This window comes from Ranitomeya imitator, chromosome 5 (assembly GCF_032444005.1).
Source record: "Ranitomeya imitator isolate aRanImi1 chromosome 5, aRanImi1.pri, whole genome shotgun sequence".
Lineage (NCBI taxonomy): Eukaryota > Metazoa > Chordata > Amphibia > Anura > Dendrobatidae > Ranitomeya > Ranitomeya imitator.
In genome coordinates, this window is record NC_091286.1 from 274,630,224 (window position 1) to 274,649,097 (window position 18,874).

Below are 18,874 nucleotides of genomic sequence, written 5' to 3' on the forward strand. Positions count from 1 at the left end.
GAGCCAGAAATCTTGATTGTTTGTTTCTGACCAAATACTTATTTTCCACCATAATATGCAAATAAATTGTTAAAAAAACAGACAATGTGATTTTCTGGATTTTTTTTTCTCAGTTTGTCTCCCATAGTTGAGGTCTACTTATGATGTAAATTACAGACGCCTCTCATCTTTTTAAGTGGTGGAACTTGCACTATTGCTGACTGACTAAATACTTTTTTGCCCCACTGTATGTATGTATGTATGTACGTCGCGCTGTGAGTGGGGGTTAAATTCCGTGCCAATATCGCTGATTGGTCGCGCCCGGCTGGCCGATCAGCGAAGCGTGGTTCAAATCTGGCGCCAATTCACGGTTGGACTGCGCCTGTCACTGATTGGTCGTGACCGGCCGGGCACGACCAATGACCGAAGCAGTGTTTAAATACCGCACCAATATCGCTGATTGGTCGCGGCTGGCCGTGAGCTACCAATTCCTGAAGTGGTGTTTAAATCCCGCGCCAATATCGCTGATTGGTTGCGGCCGCCAGCCGCAACCAATCAGCGAAGCGTGGTTTAAATTCCTGCGTCAATTCGCGGCTGGACTGCATCTCTCGCTGATTGGTCTCAGGATGTCGGGGGTTCGGGGCGCTGGATGTTGGGGGTTCAGGGTGCAGGATATAGTGCAGCCACATAGTATATAACACAGCCATGCAGTATATAGCACTGCCACGTAGTATGTAGTATATAGCACAGCCACATAGTATATAGCACAGCCACGTAGTATATAGCAGCCACGTAGTATATAGCACAGCCCATAGTATATAGCACAGCCACGTAGTATATAGCAGCCACGTAGTATATAGCAGCCATAGTATATAGCACAGCCACGTAGTATACAGCACAGCCACGTAGTATATAGCACAGTCACGTAATATATAGCACAGCCATGTAGTATATAGCACAGCCACGTTGTATATAACACAGCCACGTAGTATTTAACACAGCCCACGTACTATATAACAGACAGCCACGTAGTATATAGCAGCCACGTAGTATATAGCACAGCCTGTAGTATATAGCACAGCCACGTAGTGTATAGCACAGCCATGTAGTATATAGCAGCCTCATAGTATATAGCAGCCACGTAGTATATAGCAGCCACATAGTATATAGAAGCCACATAGTATATAGCACAGCCACATAGTATATAGCAGCCACGTAGTATATAGCATAGCCACGTAGTATAGAGCACAGCCACGTAGTATATAGCACAGCCACATAGTATATAGCAGCCACATAGTATATATCAGTCACGCAGTATATAACATAGCCCATGTAGTATACAGCAGTGTGGGCACCATATGTCTGTTAAAAAAAGAATTAAAATAAAAAATAGTTATATACTCACGCTCCGGCGTCCACTGATGCGCGCGAGCGGCGAGGCTGCCGCCAGCTTCTGTTCCCAGAAATGCATTGCGAAATTACCCGGATGACTTAGCGGTCTCGCCAGACCGTTAAGTCATCTGGGTAATTTCGCAATGCATCTCTGGGAACGGAAGCTGGTGGCAGCCTCGCCGCTCGCACGCATCAGTGGACGCCGGAGGGTGAGAATAGCACCATTTTTTATAAATTATCTTTAACATTATATCTTTTTACTATTAATGCATAGGCAGCATCAATAGTAAAACGTTCATCACACGGTGTTGGTAGCAGCGTTAACAGACTGCGTTACACCGCGCTATGCCGCGGTGTAACGCAGTCGGTTTAACAGACTGCTAAAACGCTATGTCGGCTGGCCGCGACCAATCAGCGACTTGGGATTTCCGTGACAGACAGACAGACAGACAAACAGACGGAAGTGCCCCTTAGACGATTATATAGATAGATCATTGTTCTCGGCAGTACTTGTCTTAATTACACAAAATGATCTGCTGCCGATAAGGATGTTTTTAAGTCAAGCATAAAAATCATTGTACCCAACAAATGAGCGTTTTGCTGGTTTGTCGTGCGTTTGTTTGGACAGGTATATAGTTGGAAAAAAATTCCCTGATTAACAGCTTGACTAGATGGAAGGTAAGGTAAGACTCTGCAGCTGGTATGCCTTAAGCATGGTGGGCCCCAAGAATGATTTTCTCTGGTGGGCCCAAACGACTCCAGTCCAACGCTGCCCAAAGACGCTGCTGGACGTGCAGAAAAATTAACCCCTGAATACAAAATCTGTGATAAGATTTCATCCTGGTATAATACAGGCTAGTTTTCCCCGTATGATTCTCTGTCTGTAGTAATAGCTGGAGCAATATTCTCGATTATTATTCTTGCATCCTCTGTTATATGAAAACTTAGTCTCGTCTTAGATGTAGCAATATCTTGTGTTCTTTTTGTAACGATTTGCTGTTCCCCATACGGTAAGTCTGTTTTAGATAATATTACATTCTTTATTGGAACTATTGTCATTTGAGCATGTTATACGAGCCCTAACAAATTCACCAACTGGGAGGTGTTTTTATAACGGGTGATGGGTGGCAACTAGTGGCATGTAGAATGAACTTGATTGGTTTCCTGTATATTTTAGTGTCATCTCTATTTGTTTAACGGTTCCCCTTTAGCATAAAATTCAAAAAGGATGCAATTTGTGTATGACCTTCAATTGTAAATTTTAAATTAATATCATTGTCATTGAGAAACACGGAAAATGCAAATATGCTCCAAGAATTCTGATCAGTGGAGAAAATAAACAACAAATCGTCGATATATCTACCATATCAGGTAATATAATTGAATAAATGGCTAGATGGTAAGCATTAAACTGTCTTCTAGCACCACTCTCTTCTGAGAAAAAGATTCAATTTGCATATTATATTTCCCAGAGGAGCATTACACGGCGAATAAGCCTCCTTACCTTGACAAGCCAGGGATGGTATGTCACTCTCCATAAGGAGAAACGATACCCCTTAGACCCCAGTCCAGAGCCTCTCACCTAGCCAAATTAGTTCTCATGCTTCGCACTGACGAGGGCCAAAAGCCCGAAACACCGTGTCTGCGAATTGAGATACTGATTTGGCTTTTATCCTAAGTCATATTGCACGACTCGTTAAAGAGTTGATTGTGACTTGTAGAATCGCTACTTCCAACAGGTGGCGCTATAGAGTTTAAGTCCTCTTTTTCTCAGAAGAGGCAATTTGCATATGGAAGTGGAAGAACTTGATTTTATGCTACACCACAAGGGTCACGACTAATTTCCATACAGTGAAGTGCCAATTGTGAAAGGGCAACTGTTTATATGTGCAAAAAGAGGGAGCCGCCTCACTGTCAGTTCAATGGCTGGGCAGCTTCATAACACTATTAACCTGCATATTAACCTATATCTCCAGGTTACTGTTAATGCCTGACCCTTTTGCTCTTCAGCAGGTAAGTTCATGCCGGAGATGTGTGGCTGTCACTTTCTCTCCTTTCCTCTTTAAAAACACAAGAACACTCAACCCAGCGAAATAGTCATGTCTATGAAGCAGTTTGGAGAGATAGCTGTCAGCTGAATGAATGCCCAACCATCATCTACATAGTAACATAGAAACATAGTTAGTAAGGCCGAAAAAAGACATTTGTCCATCCAGTTCAGCCTATATTCCATCATAATAAATCCCCAGATCTATCGTATGGGTTTGTCCAGTTTAACCAGTTTAACGCCATACACACGGATAATGCTCTGTATGCCGCTGTGATTCTCTGTTTAGGAGGCTGCACTCCATCACTCTATGGAGAATTCAAATAATTATGCAATTTCTCTGTCAATTAACTCCCATATATTGTACCTGCCATGCCTACTGCTCGCATGTCCATACAGATAATGCAGTAAGGAGGAACGTCTAGTTTTCCCATCCCTATGCAAGTTTATCTGAATAAATAGCTACAATATTGAAAAAAATAAAACATAAAATGCCTTTAATCAGCCAGCAGATAAATAATCCAGCATTGAGCTTCACACTCCTTGGAATTTCTGTAGAAGTACTGTCAAGGTGAAAATATATATTTTTATACACTTTTGTACTTTTATATTTTCTTATGCTGTGAAACAATAAGTTTTTCCCCTTCGCTTGCTAATGCAAATGTAACTGTATTTAACATGGCTGCCAGTATTCACCTTTGCCCTAATTTTGCTTCTGCTAAAGAAGCAAGTTTCACATTCCAGAAACTAAGTATCATTTCTGTTGAAGTCGAAACTTGAAGTGATGTGGAGACAGGAGGATCCATCAGATGACGTCAGGACCAACCAGAAAGACTGAATACTAGATATATTGCTTAAACCCCGCCTAACCCCGCCCTCTGCACACCTTCCCCCAATAGACCATATAATGTTGTGTATCAGGAAATAAAGTCAGTTGCTGTGACGTTGCTACACCGTGTAGACACATGAGCATGCACTGAGTTTGAACCAGCCTTTGTCTGACTCATTCTTATCCGGTACCAATGCTCTTTTTCTGATTTGGAATGACTGGTGAAGGAAGGGTATTGTCGTGACGACCCCGACCGTACCAGCAGAGGCGTAGCTAGGGTTTTGGTTCAGGGGGGGCGAAACTTCTGAGTGGGCCCCTAACCAGGTAACCTTCATTACAAATGGGTGACGCTCCCTAATACTGGAGAACCTCAGCAGATGACCGCTCTATTACTGAAGATAATCTCTATATAACGACCAACATGGATATTACCGCCATATGGTCAGTGGTAGATAACAGTCCTACAGAACATATAAGAGATCACTGCACAGTTACAGATGAATTACTGCTGACGTCCTTTCTGATAGAATCATTCACTTTTCCCATCTTTTCCATCTGGCCCAGACCAACATGACAACTTCTTCCAGCAACGACTCACCTGCAGAGAATACAACAAAGACACATTTCACTTCTCATATTCTAGCCCATCACCATCTATTACCAACCTGCTGATACCCCAATACTGAGCCGCTGCTGCCGTATGTGTCCCTATTACTGCACCTGATACCCCAATACTGAGCCGCTGCTGCCGTATGTGTCCCTATTACTGCACCTGATACCCCAATACTGAGCCGCTGCTGCCGTATGTGTCCCTATTACTGCACCTGATACCCCAATACTGAGCCTCTGCTGCCGTATGTGTCCCTATTACTGCACCTGATACCCCAATACTGAGCCGCTGCTGCCATATGTGACCCTATTACTGCACCTGATACCCCAATACTGAGCCGCTGCTGCCATATGTGACCCTATTACTGCACCTGATACCCCAATACTGAGCCGCTGCTGCCGTATGTGTCCCTATCACTGCACCTGATACCCCAATACTGAGCCTCTGCTGCCGTATGTGTCCTTATTACTGCACCTGATACCCCAATACTGAGCCTCTGCTGCCGTATGTGACCCTATTACTGCACCTGATACCCCAATACTGAGCCGCTGCTGCCGTATGTGTCCCTATTACTGCACCTGATACCCCAATACTGAGCAGCTGCTGCCGTATGTGTCCCTATTACTGCACCTGATACCCCAATACTGAGCCGCTGCTGCCATATGTGACCCTATTACTGCACCTGATACCCCAATACTGAGCCGCTGCTGCCGTATGTGTCCCTATCACTGCACCTGATACCCCAATACTGAGCCTCTGCTGCCGTATGTGTCCCTATTACTGCACCTGATACCCCAATACTGAGCCTCTGCTGCCGTATGTGACCCTATTACTGCACCTTATACCCCAATACTGAGCCGCTGCTGCTGTATGTGACCCTATTACTGCACCTGATACCCCAATACTGAGCCGCTGCTGCCGTATGTCACCCTATTACTGCACCTGATACTCCTATACTGAGCCGCTGCTGCCGTATGTGTCCCTATTACTGCACCTGATACCCCAATACTGAGCCGCTGCTGCCATATGTGACTCTATTACTGCACCTGATACTCCAATACTGAGCAGCTGCTGCCGTATGTGACCCTATTACTGCACCTTATACCCCAATACTGAGCCGCTGCTGCTGTATGTGACCCTATTACTGCACCTGATACCCCAATACTGAGCCGCTGCTGCCGTATGTCACCCTATTACTGCACCTGATACTCCAATACTGAGCCGCTGCTGCCGTATGTGTCCCTATTACTGCACCTGATACCCCAATACTGAGCCGCTGCTGCCGTATGTGTCCCTATTACTGCACCTGATACCCCAATACTGAGCCGCTGCTGCCGTATGTCACCCTATTACTGCACCTGATACTCCAATACTGAGCCGCTGCTGCCGTATGTGTCCCTATTACTGCACCTGATACTCCAATACTGAGCCGCTGCTGCCGTATGTGTCCCTATTACTGCACCTGATACCCCAATACTGAGCCGCTGCTGTCATATGTGACCCTATTACTGCACCTGATACTCCAATACTGAGCCGCTGCTGCCGTATGTGTCCCTATTACTGCACCTGATACCCCAATAGTGAGCCGCTGCTGCCATATGTGACCCTATTACTGCACCTGATACCCCAATACTGAGCCGCTGCTGCGGTATTTGTCCCCATTACTGCACCTGATACCCAAATACTGAGCCTCTGCTGCCATATGTGTCCCTATTACTGCATCTGATACCCCAATACTGAGCCTCTGCTGCCATATGTGACCCTATTACTGCACCTTATACCCCAATACTGAGCCGCTGCTGCTGTATGTGACCCTATTACTGCACCTGATACCCCAATACTGAGCCTCTGCTGCCGTATGTGACCCTATTACTGCACCTGATACCCCAATACTGAGCCGCTGCTGCTGTATGTGACCCTATTACTGCACCTGATACCCCAATACTGAGCCGCTGCTGCCGTATGTCACCCTATTACTGCACCTGATACTCCAATACTGAGCCGCTGCTGCCGTATGTGTCCCTATTACTGCACCTGATACCCCAATACTGAGCCGCTGCTGCCATATGTGACCCTATTACTGCACCTGATACTCCAATACTGAGCAGCTGCTGCCGTATGTGACCCTATTACTGCACCTTATACCCCAATACTGAGCCGCTGCTGCTGTATGTGACCCTATTACTGCACCTGATACCCCAATACTGAGCCTCTGCTGCCGTATGTGACCCTATTACTGCACCTGATACTCCAATACTGAGCCGCTGCTGCCGTATGTGTCCCTTTTACTGCACCTGATACCCCAATACTGAGCCGCTGCTGCCATATGTGACTCTATTACTGCACCTGATACTCCAATACTGAGCCGCTGCTGCCGTATGTGTCCCTATTACTGCACCTGATACCCCAATACTGAGCCGCTGCTGCTGTATGTGACCCTATTACTGCGCCTGATACCCCAATACTGAGCCGCTGCTGCTGTATGTGACCCTATTACTGCACCTGATACCCCAATACTGGGCCGCTGCTGCGGTATTTGTCCCCATTACTGCACCTGATACCCAAATACTGAGCCTCTGCTGCCATATGTGTCCCTATTACTGCATCTGATACCCCAATACTGAGCCTCTGCTGCCATATGTGACCCTATTACTGCACCTTATACCCCAATACTGAGCCGCTGCTGCTGTATGTGACCCTATTACTGCACCTGATACCCCAATACTGAGCCTCTGCTGCCGTATGTGACCCTATTACTGCACCTGATACCCCAATACTGAGCCGCTGCTGCTGTATGTGACCCTATTACTGCACCTGATACCCCAATACTGAGCCGCTGCTGCCGTATGTCACCCTATTACTGCACCTGATACTCCAATACTGAGCCGCTGCTGCCGTATGTGTCCCTATTACTGCACCTGATACCCCAATACTGAGCCGCTGCTGCCATATGTGACCCTATTACTGCACCTGATACTCCAATACTGAGCAGCTGCTGCCGTATGTGACCCTATTACTGCACCTTATACCCCAATACTGAGCCGCTGCTGCTGTATGTGACCCTATTACTGCACCTGATACCCCAATACTGAGCCTCTGCTGCCGTATGTGACCCTATTACTGCACCTGATACTCCAATACTGAGCCGCTGCTGCCGTATGTGTCCCTTTTACTGCACCTGATACCCCAATACTGAGCCGCTGCTGCCATATGTGACTCTATTACTGCACCTGATACTCCAATACTGAGCCGCTGCTGCCGTATGTGTCCCTATTACTGCACCTGATACCCCAATACTGAGCCGCTGCTGCTGTATGTGACCCTATTACTGCGCCTGATACCCCAATACTGAGCCGCTGCTGCTGTATGTGACCCTATTACTGCACCTGATACCCCAATACTGGGCCGCTGCTGTCATATGTGACCCTATTACTGCACCTGATACTCCAATACTGAGCCGCTGCTGCCGTATGTGTCCCTATTACTGCACCTGATACCCCAATAGTGAGCCGCTGCTGCCATATGTGACCCTATTACTGCACCTGATACCCCAATACTGAGCCGCTGCTGCGGTATGTGTCCCCATTACTGCACCTGATACCCAAATACTGAGCCTCTGCTGCCGTATGTGTCCCTATTACTGCATCTGATACCCCAATACTGAGCCTCTGCTGCCATATGTGACCCTATTACTGCACCTGATACCCCAATACTGAGCCGCTGCTGCCGTATGTGTCCCTATCACTGCACCTGATACCCCAATACTGAGCCTCTGCTGCCGTATGTGTCCCTATTACTGCATCTGATACCCCAATACTGAGCCTCTGCTGCCGTATGTGACCCTATTACTGCACCTGATACCCCAATACTGAGCCACTGCTGTATGTGACCCTATTACTGCACCTGATACCCCAATACTGAGCAGCTGCTGCCGTATGTGTCCCTATTACTGCACCTGATACCCCAATACTGAGCCGCTGCTGCTGTATGTGACCCTATTACTGCACCTGATACCCCAATACTGAGCCGCTGCTGCCGTATGTCACCCTATTACTGCACCTGATACTCCAATACTGAGCCGCTGCTGCCGTATGTGTCCCTATTAGTGCACCTGATACCCCAATACTGAGCCACTGCTGAAGTATGTGTCCCTATTACTACACCTGATGCCCCAATACTGAGCCTCTGCTGCCGTATGTCACCCTATTACTGCACCTGATACTCCAATACTGAGCCGCTGCTGCCGTATGTGTCCCTATTACTGCACCTGATACCCCAATACTGAGCCACTGCTGCCATATGTGACCCTATTACTGCACCTGATACCCCAATACTAAGCCGCTGCTGCGATGTGTCCCTATTACTGCCCCTGATACCCCAATACTGAGCCGCTGCTGCCATATGTGTCCCAATTACTGCACTTGATACCCCAATACTGAGCCGCTGCTGCCGTATGTGTCTCCATTACTGCACCTGATACCCCAATACTAAGCTACTGCTGCCATATTTGTCCCCTATTACTGCACCTGATACCCCAATACTGAGCCGCTGCTGCCGTATGTGACCCTATTACTGCACCTGATACCCCGATACTGAGCCGCTGCTGCCGTATGTGACCCTATTACTGCACCTGATACCCCAATACTGAGCCGCTGCTGCCGTATGTGACCCTATTACTGCACCTGCTGTGCGGTACTCTGTGCTCTCTTTAAAGCACCCCTCTATAATATAGTAATGCCGGGTGCAAGTGCCCTAGAAAACAGTGCCCACATTTTGCCCCCTAGATAGTAATATTGCCCTGTGTACCCTTTGATAGTCACAGTAACCTGAGTTCCCCTATAACAAAAAGTGCCCACTTTTACATTTAATAATGTCCATAGTCTCTCCCCTGTACAGCTCCCCTATACACAGTATGATGCTCTCTTATACACAGTACAATGCTCCCTCACTGTATACTACCACCCACACAGTATACTGACTCCTTAGTAGCCCCCAAACTGTTTGATGGCTCCAACAATGTATAATAACCACCACACTGTAATCTCCATACTGTACGATGGCCCCCTAGATAGCCTCCATATACTGTAGCATAATGCACCAAATAGTCCACAATATAGTATAATGCACTCCCCATAGGCAGACTCTATAGCATAAGGCAGCCCCCATAGTCAGACCCTGTAATAAGGCAGCACCCCTATAGGCAGACCCTGTAATAAGGCAGCCCCCATAGTCAGACCCTGTAATAAGGCAGCACCCCCATATGCAGACCCTGTAATAAGGCAGCCCCCATAGTCAGACCCTGTAATAAGGCAGCACCCTATAGTCAAACCCTGTAATAAGGCAGCACCCCTATAGGCAGAACCTGTAATAAGGCAGCCCCCCCATAGCCACGACCCTGTAATAAGGTGGCCCCCATAAAAAATAAATAAATACTCACCTCTCTTCTCCCTGGTTCCTGTGCTGCTCCCGCTCACCTCCTCCTAACAGTGGGCACCGGGCAGTGACGTGATCGCACCCGCTGTCAGTGTCGGTGACGTCAGACGCGACACTGACAGGGGGATGATGGGCTAAATGCTGGTACAGCTGATCTTCCGATGATGGCGGGGGCCCACTGCTGGCACCGGGCCCCCCCCACCTGCTCAGGGGCCCCATAGCGGCCGGGCGGCAGAGCAGGGAGATCGATTCTCCCTGCTTTTCCGCAGAATGTAACTGTATCAGTATCAGTCACAGTAGCGTAGCCCTGGGTGGGCCCCCTCAGAGCACCGGGCCCGGGGCGCCCGCACCCTCTTGCTTCCCCGGTAGCTGCGCTACAGAGTACCAGCTTTGAGCTTTATTAGGAAGAACTATACCTTGCGGTTTGGACCTTGTGTCTTCCTGCTCTTTTATTCTGAAATTACATTTGCCACTTAAGGTATTGTGCAATGATCCGTCAAACTAGAATGGCCTGAGGTTACAGTATTTTCAGCATACAACTGCTGTCTGAGCCATATTCAACATCAATACCAACCACAGACAGTTCCATTGATCTGTATTCATCTGTGGAGCATGTCACTAGCTAGAAGGTCCAGCCAATCAGCTTGGACATTTCAGTGTTATAACATCTGTATTCATTTTTTACAGCTTTACCTCACTTTTATACATAAGGACTTATTAAATATATGATTAGATTTCTACAGTTCATTGGATTTATAACTCATCGCCAATTTTCCCTGAAAATTATAGTCCAGGAAGAGGTGAGCAAATCATTTCACAGAACCCTGGTCAAGGAACCATGTCAGTAGTGGCCACTGGACATGAGCCCTGTAAACCATATCCCAGTAGCCGAAATACTGTGCACTTCTTCTGATCAGAAGGCCCAATGCGATGTCATGCCGCAACAGTGACATAACATCACACCAGGTCTACAAATCTGTAGAGTCTCTGGGATTCTGGCAAGTAAGGAGGAGGTTCATAGGGTTCCGATCCGGCAGCCACGTAGTACTGACGTGGCTAATGGAACAGGATCCTATGAAATGAAAAGCTCATCTCTAGTCCCAAGTTTCAATATTTGAAACCTATAAAGATTGTTCTGGAGCCAAGATATGAGCCATTCCAATCGGATAAAGTGATAGCATACCAATAGGAGATGCAGTAAAAGTGTGATCTCTGCTGGTGTAGCTATGCCCTCCTCAGAAGGGCACAGTAGTGCTGCCCCAATTAAGTAAATGAAGCCATTTGCAGTTCTCGGTACCATCCCCCAGCTGGCAACACTGCTTTACAGGGAAATCTTATAAAGGGAGGCAGCGATACACCAGAACTGCATTACTATTCATTCTCAGGGTCAGTGGCGGTCCCATAGGTCAGATCCCCACCAATCATAAAGCGATATGTTATCATTTAAAATCATAACTTTGGGGGCCAATGTTGTATATTTTACCTTTGTCATAAACTCGTATTCATGGCTTGATAGTGAGATACAAACAGTAGAATGCTATACCATCTTTATAAACAAAATTCTAGTAGCGATGGAGTGTTTTTAACATCATCATTTTATGTTGTTTTTAATGTACACAGGACTGATATCACATTTGTAATGACAATCATTTTTTAAACAATTTTAAAACAATAGAAAAATGACTTTTTATGTCTATATATTTAGCTACAGAGATAAGCAAAATTTTCCTCTGGCAACGGAAACCATTTTGTTCATTTATTTTTCTTGGATTTCCTTTCATCAGTCTTTTTAAGAAATGTTATTCCTATTTCCGTGACGTCATCTCCCTTGAGTCTGTCTTGCACAAAAGTGACATCAGCCGGTAGGTGGACCTGTAAGAGAAAATACTTTATTTAATTTCCACAGCCTTTACTATTCAGTAACAACATGAAAGAAAGACATTACTACACTGTATCAGACATGGTAATGGACAGCATGGTTTCAAATTTACTTTTAGTGTAAAGAGATTTCTGATCTTGATTTATATATAGTAAAATATATCACTTACCAATATATTGTTTTAGCTAAAACTGCCTAGTGTATTAAAGGGGTTATCTGAAAAGCATTTCTGCACCCGTTGACTATCATTGAGTCAGGCAAATCTGCAGCAAAACCGCAGGTTTAAAAAGATCTGCGGTTTTGCTGCAGCGTTGCATGCGAGAAACGCATTCTCTCTGTTATAGTGTAAAAAGAAAAAAACACATACACACACATACAGCACATACTCACCATACAGCAAATCCCCGATGCCCTCGATCACCTGTAAAAAAAATAAATAAAATAAACCAACAGTATACTCCCTGTTCCGATGTAATCCATTTAATAACAATTGTCTCACGATGATCTCTGTTATGATTAGGCAACTCAGTACCACAGTGAACATAGAGGTCAGAGCACATACAGTGATCTGACAATAATCCAAAAACATAGAACGAGCTCTGAGACGTGGGAACTCTGTTGACCGCAATCCCTAATCCTATCCAACAACACTAGAGGCAGCCGTGGATTGCGCCTAACGCTACCTATGCAACTCGGGACAGCCTGAGAAACTAGCTAGCCTGAAGATAGAAAATAAGCCTACCTTGCCTCAGAGAAATACCCCAAAGGAAAAGGCAGCCCCCCACATATAATGACTGTGAGTAAGATGAAAAGACAAACGTAGAGATGAAATAGATTTAGCAAAGTGAGGCCCGACTTTCTGAACAGAGCGAGGATAGGAAAGGTAACTTTGCGGTCAACACAAAACCCTAAAAACCACGCAAAGGGGGCAAAAAGACCCTCCGTACTGAACTAACGGCACGGAGGTACACCCTCTGCGTCCCAGAGCTTCCAGCAAACAAATAGATAAGCTGGACAGAACAAAAGCAAACAAAATAGCAAAGGAAAACTTAGCTATGCAGAGCAGCAGGCCACAGGAACGATCCAGGAGGAAAACAAGTCCAATACTGGAACATTGACAGGAAGCCAGGATCAAAGCACTAGGTGGAGTTAAGCAGAGCAGCACCTAACGACCTCACCACATCACCTGAGGGAGGAAACTCAGAAGCCGCAGTACCACTTCCCTCCACCAACGGAAGCTTACAGAGAGAATCAGCCGAAGTACCACTTGTGACCACAGGAGGGAGCTCTGCCACAGAATTCACAACAGTACCCCCCCTTGAGGAGGGGTCACCGAACCCTCACCAGAGCCCCCAGGCTGACCAGGATGAGCCACATGAAAGGCACGAACAAGATCAGGAGCATGGACATCAGAGGCAAAGACCCAGGAATTATCTTCCTGAGCATAACCCTTCCACTTAACCAGATACTGGAGTTTCCGTCTTGAAACACGAGAATCCAAAATCTTCTCCACAATATACTCCAACTCCCCCTCCACCAAAACCGGGGCAGGAGGGTCAACAGAAGGAACCATAGGTGCCACGTATCTCCGCAACAATGACCTATGGAATACGTTATGTATGGAAAAAGAATCTGGAAGGGTCAGACGAAAAGACACAGGATTAAGAACCTTAGAAATCCTATACAGACCAATGAAACGAGGTTTAAACTTAGGAGAGGAAACCTTCATAGGAATATGACGAGAAGATAACCAAACCAGATCCCCAACACGAAGTCGGGGACCCACACAGTGTCTGCGATTAGCAAAACGTTGAGCCTTCTCCTGGGACAAGATCAAATTGTCCACTACCTGAGTCCAAATCTGCTGCAACCTGTCCACCACAGTATCCACACCAGGACAGTCCGAAGACTCAACCAGTCCTGACGAGAAACGAGGATGGAACCCAGAGTTGCAGAAAAATGGCGAAACCAAGGTAGCCGAGCTAGCCCGATTATTAAGGACGAACTCAGCCAAAGGCAAAAAGGACACCCAGTCATCCTGATCAGCAGAAACAAAACATCTCAGATATGTTTCCAAGGTCTGATTGGTTCGTTCGGTCTGGCCATTAGTCTGAGGATGGAAAGCCGAGGAAAAAGACAAGTCAATGCCAACCTACCACAAAAGGTTTGCCAAAACCTCAAAACAAACTGGGAACCTCTGTCAGAAACGATATTCTCTGGAATGCCATGTAAACGAACCACATGCTGGAAGAACAATGGCACCAAATCAGAGGAGGAAGGCAATTTAGACAAGGGTACCAAATGGACCATCTTAGAAAAGCGATCACAGACCACCCAAATGACTAGGGGAAAAAAAAGGCAAAACACAGTGCAGAGAAAAAAAAATGGTCTCAGAACTTCTTTTTTCCCTCTATTGAGAATCATTAGTACTTTGGCTTCCTGTACTGTTATGATTAGGCAACTCAGTACCACAGTGAACATAGAGGTCAGAGCACATACAGTGATCTGACAATAATCCAAAAACATAGAACGAGCTCTGAGACGTGGGAACTCTGTTGACCGCAATCCCTAATCCTATCCAACAACACTAGAGGCAGCCGTGGATTGCGCCTAACGCTACCTATGCAACTCGGCACAGCCTGAGAAACTAGCTAGCCTGAAGATAGAAAATAAGCCTACCTTGCCTCAGAGAAATACCCCAAAGGAAAAGGCAGCCCCCCACATATAATGACTGTGAGTAAGATGAAAAGACAAACGTAGAGATGAAATAGATTTAGCAAAGTGAGGCCCGACTTTCTGAACAGAGCGAGGATAGGAAAGGTAACTTTGCGGTCAACACAAAACCCTAAAAACCACGCAAAGGGGGCAAAAAGACCCTCCGTACCGAACTAACGGCACGGAGGTACACCCTCTGCGTCCCAGAGCTTCCAGCAAACAAATAGATAAGCTGGACAGAAGAAAAGCAAACAAAATAGCAAAGGAAAACTTAGCTATGCAGAGCAGCAGGCCACAGGAACGATCCAGGATGAAAACAAGTCCAATACTGGAACATTAACAGGAAGCCAGGATCAAAGCACTAGGTGGAGTTAAGTAGAGCAGCACCTAACGACCTCACCACATCACCTGAGGGAGGAAACTCAGAAGCAAGCCGCAGTACCACTTCCCTCCACCAACGGAAGCTTACAGAGAGAATCAGCCGAAGTACCACTTGTGACCACAGGAGGGAGCTCTGCCACAGAATTCACAACAGATCTCCTGTGTAGAGCTGTCACATCGGCAGATGTGACTGCTCTCTAGGGGCCTCCGGTGATACAATGATGGCAGGCATCTTCCCGCAGTGGATCACTCTGCCGTCAGAGGTCACTGAAGTTCATGCTGTCACTTGTTGCACCGCTGCATGGGAAAATTCTCATGCAGCAGTGCTGTAAAGTGAGAGCATGACCCTTCAGTGATAGCACTGCAAGAGCCATTATCTCCTGTCACTGGAGGCCCCGTAGAGCGGTCAAATTTGCTGATGTGACAGCTCTATAGGGGAGATCGTCGTGGGACACTTGTTATTAAATGGATTACGTCGGAACAGGGAGTATACTGTTGGTTTATTATTTTATTTTTATTACAGGAGATCGAGGGCGTCGCATAGATTAGCTGTATAATAAAGATGGCAAACTGTGTGGTGTTTTATTTCATTCAAATTCTTTATTCTGGCTGTATGTTTATTTAAACCCTTAACAACTATAGGATTAGTAATGGATAGGTGTCTTATTGAAACCTCTCCATTACTAAGCCAGCTTGATGTCACCTTACAACACAAAGTTGACACCAACCCCACAAATATTACTTCATATGCCACCGCTACAGGGCAGTGGGAAGAGAGAGGCTAAGTGCCAGAATTGGTGCATAGTAGAGATGTGCCATTTCTGGGGCAGCTGAGAGCTGGTGTTTGTAGCCAGGGGGTTCAATATCCATGGCCCCTTCCTAGGCTACTAATATCAGCCCGCAGCTGTCTGCATAGCCTTTTCTGGCTATTAGTTATAGAAGACCTCACATAGTTTTTTTTGGGGGGGTCCCTTATTTTAATAGCCAGTAAAGTCTAAATATACAGCTGCGGGCTGATATTCATAGCCTGGGAAGATTCATGGGTATTAACTCCTTCCTAGGTTATAAACATCGGCCCCCAGTCATTGGCTTTCCCTCTCTGGACAAAAAAAACACCAGTACACAGGCAGAGATGCTTACCTGTCCAAGGCCTCCAACAATTACACTAGCCAAGGTGCAGCGGACCCAAGTTAAGATGGCAGATACACAGGTGCAATAATACCGATAAGGCAGCCACCCTACAATCAGGAATTGGCCACTTGGTGCACCTGTGCAAACAAATAGTCTGTATGTGGCGTGTTCACACAGAAATGCAAAGTATATGGCTCAAAGCCTATTAATGATGCCATATAGCGGGCTAACCATAATGCATCCTGTGTGAACAGAGGCCACAGTATACAGAGCCATCTAGGGCCCAGCCGCACCCTGGAAAAATATACAGTGCACCAAAAACATAACAATGTATGCAAGGTATTGGTAGATATTATGGCCACAATATTTAAGCTGCCAACCCGCGTCAAGGGTCCTTGCATATTGGCAGTCCTATTCCCAAGTTAAGATTCAAAAATTCATGTGACACTCCTTACCTTCCGAGCCTTGTCATGCACCCAAACAGTAGTTTTCTTCCTCACAGAGAAATTTAATTACAAATTGTATGGTGCAATTTCTCCTGTTCCCCTTACGAAAATGCAAAATATGGGCCTAAAACATATTTGTGAGGAAAACATGATTTTTTTTTCTTTTCACTGCTCAACGTTATAAACTTCTGTGAAGCACCTGATGGTTCAATGTGCTCACCACACATCTAGATCAGTTCCGTGAAGGGTTTAGTTTCCAAATGGTGTCACTTGTGGGGGATTTTCACTGTTTAGGCACATCAGGGGCTCTCGCAATGCAACATGGCGTCTACTAATTACGCCAGCAAATTTTGTATTCAAAAAGTCAAATGGCGCTCCTTCCCTTCCAAGCTCTGCCGTATGACCAAACAGTTGTTTTCCCTTACATTTGGGGTATCGACATGCTTAGGAGAAACTGAAAAAAAGTTTTCTGAAAAAAGTTAAATGTTCATTTTTTTGCACATTCCATAAATTCCTGTGAAGCACTTGAAGGGTTAATAGACTACTTGAATGTGGGTTTGAGCACCTTGAGGGGTGCAGTTTTTAGAATGTTGTCACTTTTGGGTATTTTCTGTCATATAAATCCCCCAAAGTCACTTCAACTGTGATGTTGTACCTAAAAAAATATTTTTGCAAATGTTGTTAGAAAAATGAGTCAACTTTTTACCCTTATAACTTCCTAACAAAAAAAATTGTTTAAAAAAATGTGCTGATGTAAAGTAGACATGTGGAAAATGTTACTTATTAACTCTTTTGTGTGACACATCTCTCTGATTCAAGAGTATAAGAATTCAAAGTTTCAAATTGCTAAATTTTCACCAAAATAATAATGCCTTAAATCATTCTTTCTCTCATTAGTCTGACATTTGGCAAATATTAATATTTATAGTAATCCTAATTGACGTAAAATGGGAAGGTTTATTCTGATTTCATGTTAGATATTGAGAAAAACATGCATGTGTGTCTTTTTATATAGTGTATCTAGACTTCTGGATTCAACGGTATAAGGCAAAATTAACCCCTTAAAGACCGCCGATACGCCTTTTAGCAGCATCAGTTAAAGGTACTTATGCCACTGCGCTGCTTTTTAATGGCGTCGGAATTTCTCCAGGGTCTCGGCTACAAGGGGGTAGCTGACACCCCAGAGAACATGATTCAGGTTGGTTTTTACGTTATAACAGCGACCACAAAAAAAAGTCCACATCAGAGGAAGAAATAGGGTCCCCCGATCCCCTCGGTACCTCCGTTGTCCCTGCAACCCCCCCCCCCCCCGTGAAGTCCCCCGGTCCGCCAGAATCTTCTTCCGAGAGAAAATGGTGGGGGGCATGTGCAGTGCGCCCACCGAGATCTGACGGCCGACACCCTGCAACAATAGGAGATTTTTACTATTGGCTTATTTTGATCAGTGTGTTAGTTGGGTTACAGTTAGTTGGGCTAAAGTTAGGGTTGGGCTAAAGTGAGTTGGGCTAAAGTTAGGGTTAGGGTTAGGCTAAAGTTAGGGTTAGGGTTGAGCTAGGGTTAGGGTTGTGGCTATGGTTGGGATTAAAGTTAGGGTTGGGATTAGGGTTAGGGGTGCGTTAGGGTTATGGTTAGGGTTGGGGTTAGGTTTGTGGTTAGGGTTAAGATTAGGATTGGGATTAGGGTTAGGGGTGTGTTGGGGTTATGGTTGTGGCTAAAGTTATGGTTGGGATTAGGGTTAGGGGTGTGTTGGAGTAAGGGTTGGAGTTAGAATTGGGGGGTTTCCACTGTTTAGGTACATGAGGGGGTCTCCAAACGCGACATGGCGCCACCATTGATATCAGCCAACTTTGCGTTCAAAAAGTCAAACGGTGCTCCCTCCCTTCTGAGCCCTGCCATGCACTCAAGCACTGGATTTCCCCAACATATGAGGTATCGGCATACTCAGGAGAAATTTCACAACAAATTTTGTGGTCCATTTTCTCCTGATACCCTTGTGAAAATAAAACAAATTGGTTCAAAAGTAAATTTTTGG

The 18,874-nt window shown here is 45.7% G+C and overlaps 1 protein-coding gene across 1 annotated transcript in view; it reads right to left on the reverse strand.

Annotated features, from left to right (window-relative positions):
* Positions 1–11,867: 11,867 nt before the first annotated feature.
* The window catches only part of TRAPPC3L (trafficking protein particle complex subunit 3L), a 180,900-nt gene continuing 173,893 nt past the window's right edge, over positions 11,868–18,874 (reverse strand). Inside the window, exon 6 of the mRNA XM_069726177.1 lies at positions 11,868–12,162. Within this exon, the coding sequence (XP_069582278.1) occupies positions 12,043–12,162 (120 nt within the window). The 3' untranslated portion in view covers positions 11,868–12,042. The remainder of the gene's footprint in view (positions 12,163–18,874) is intronic.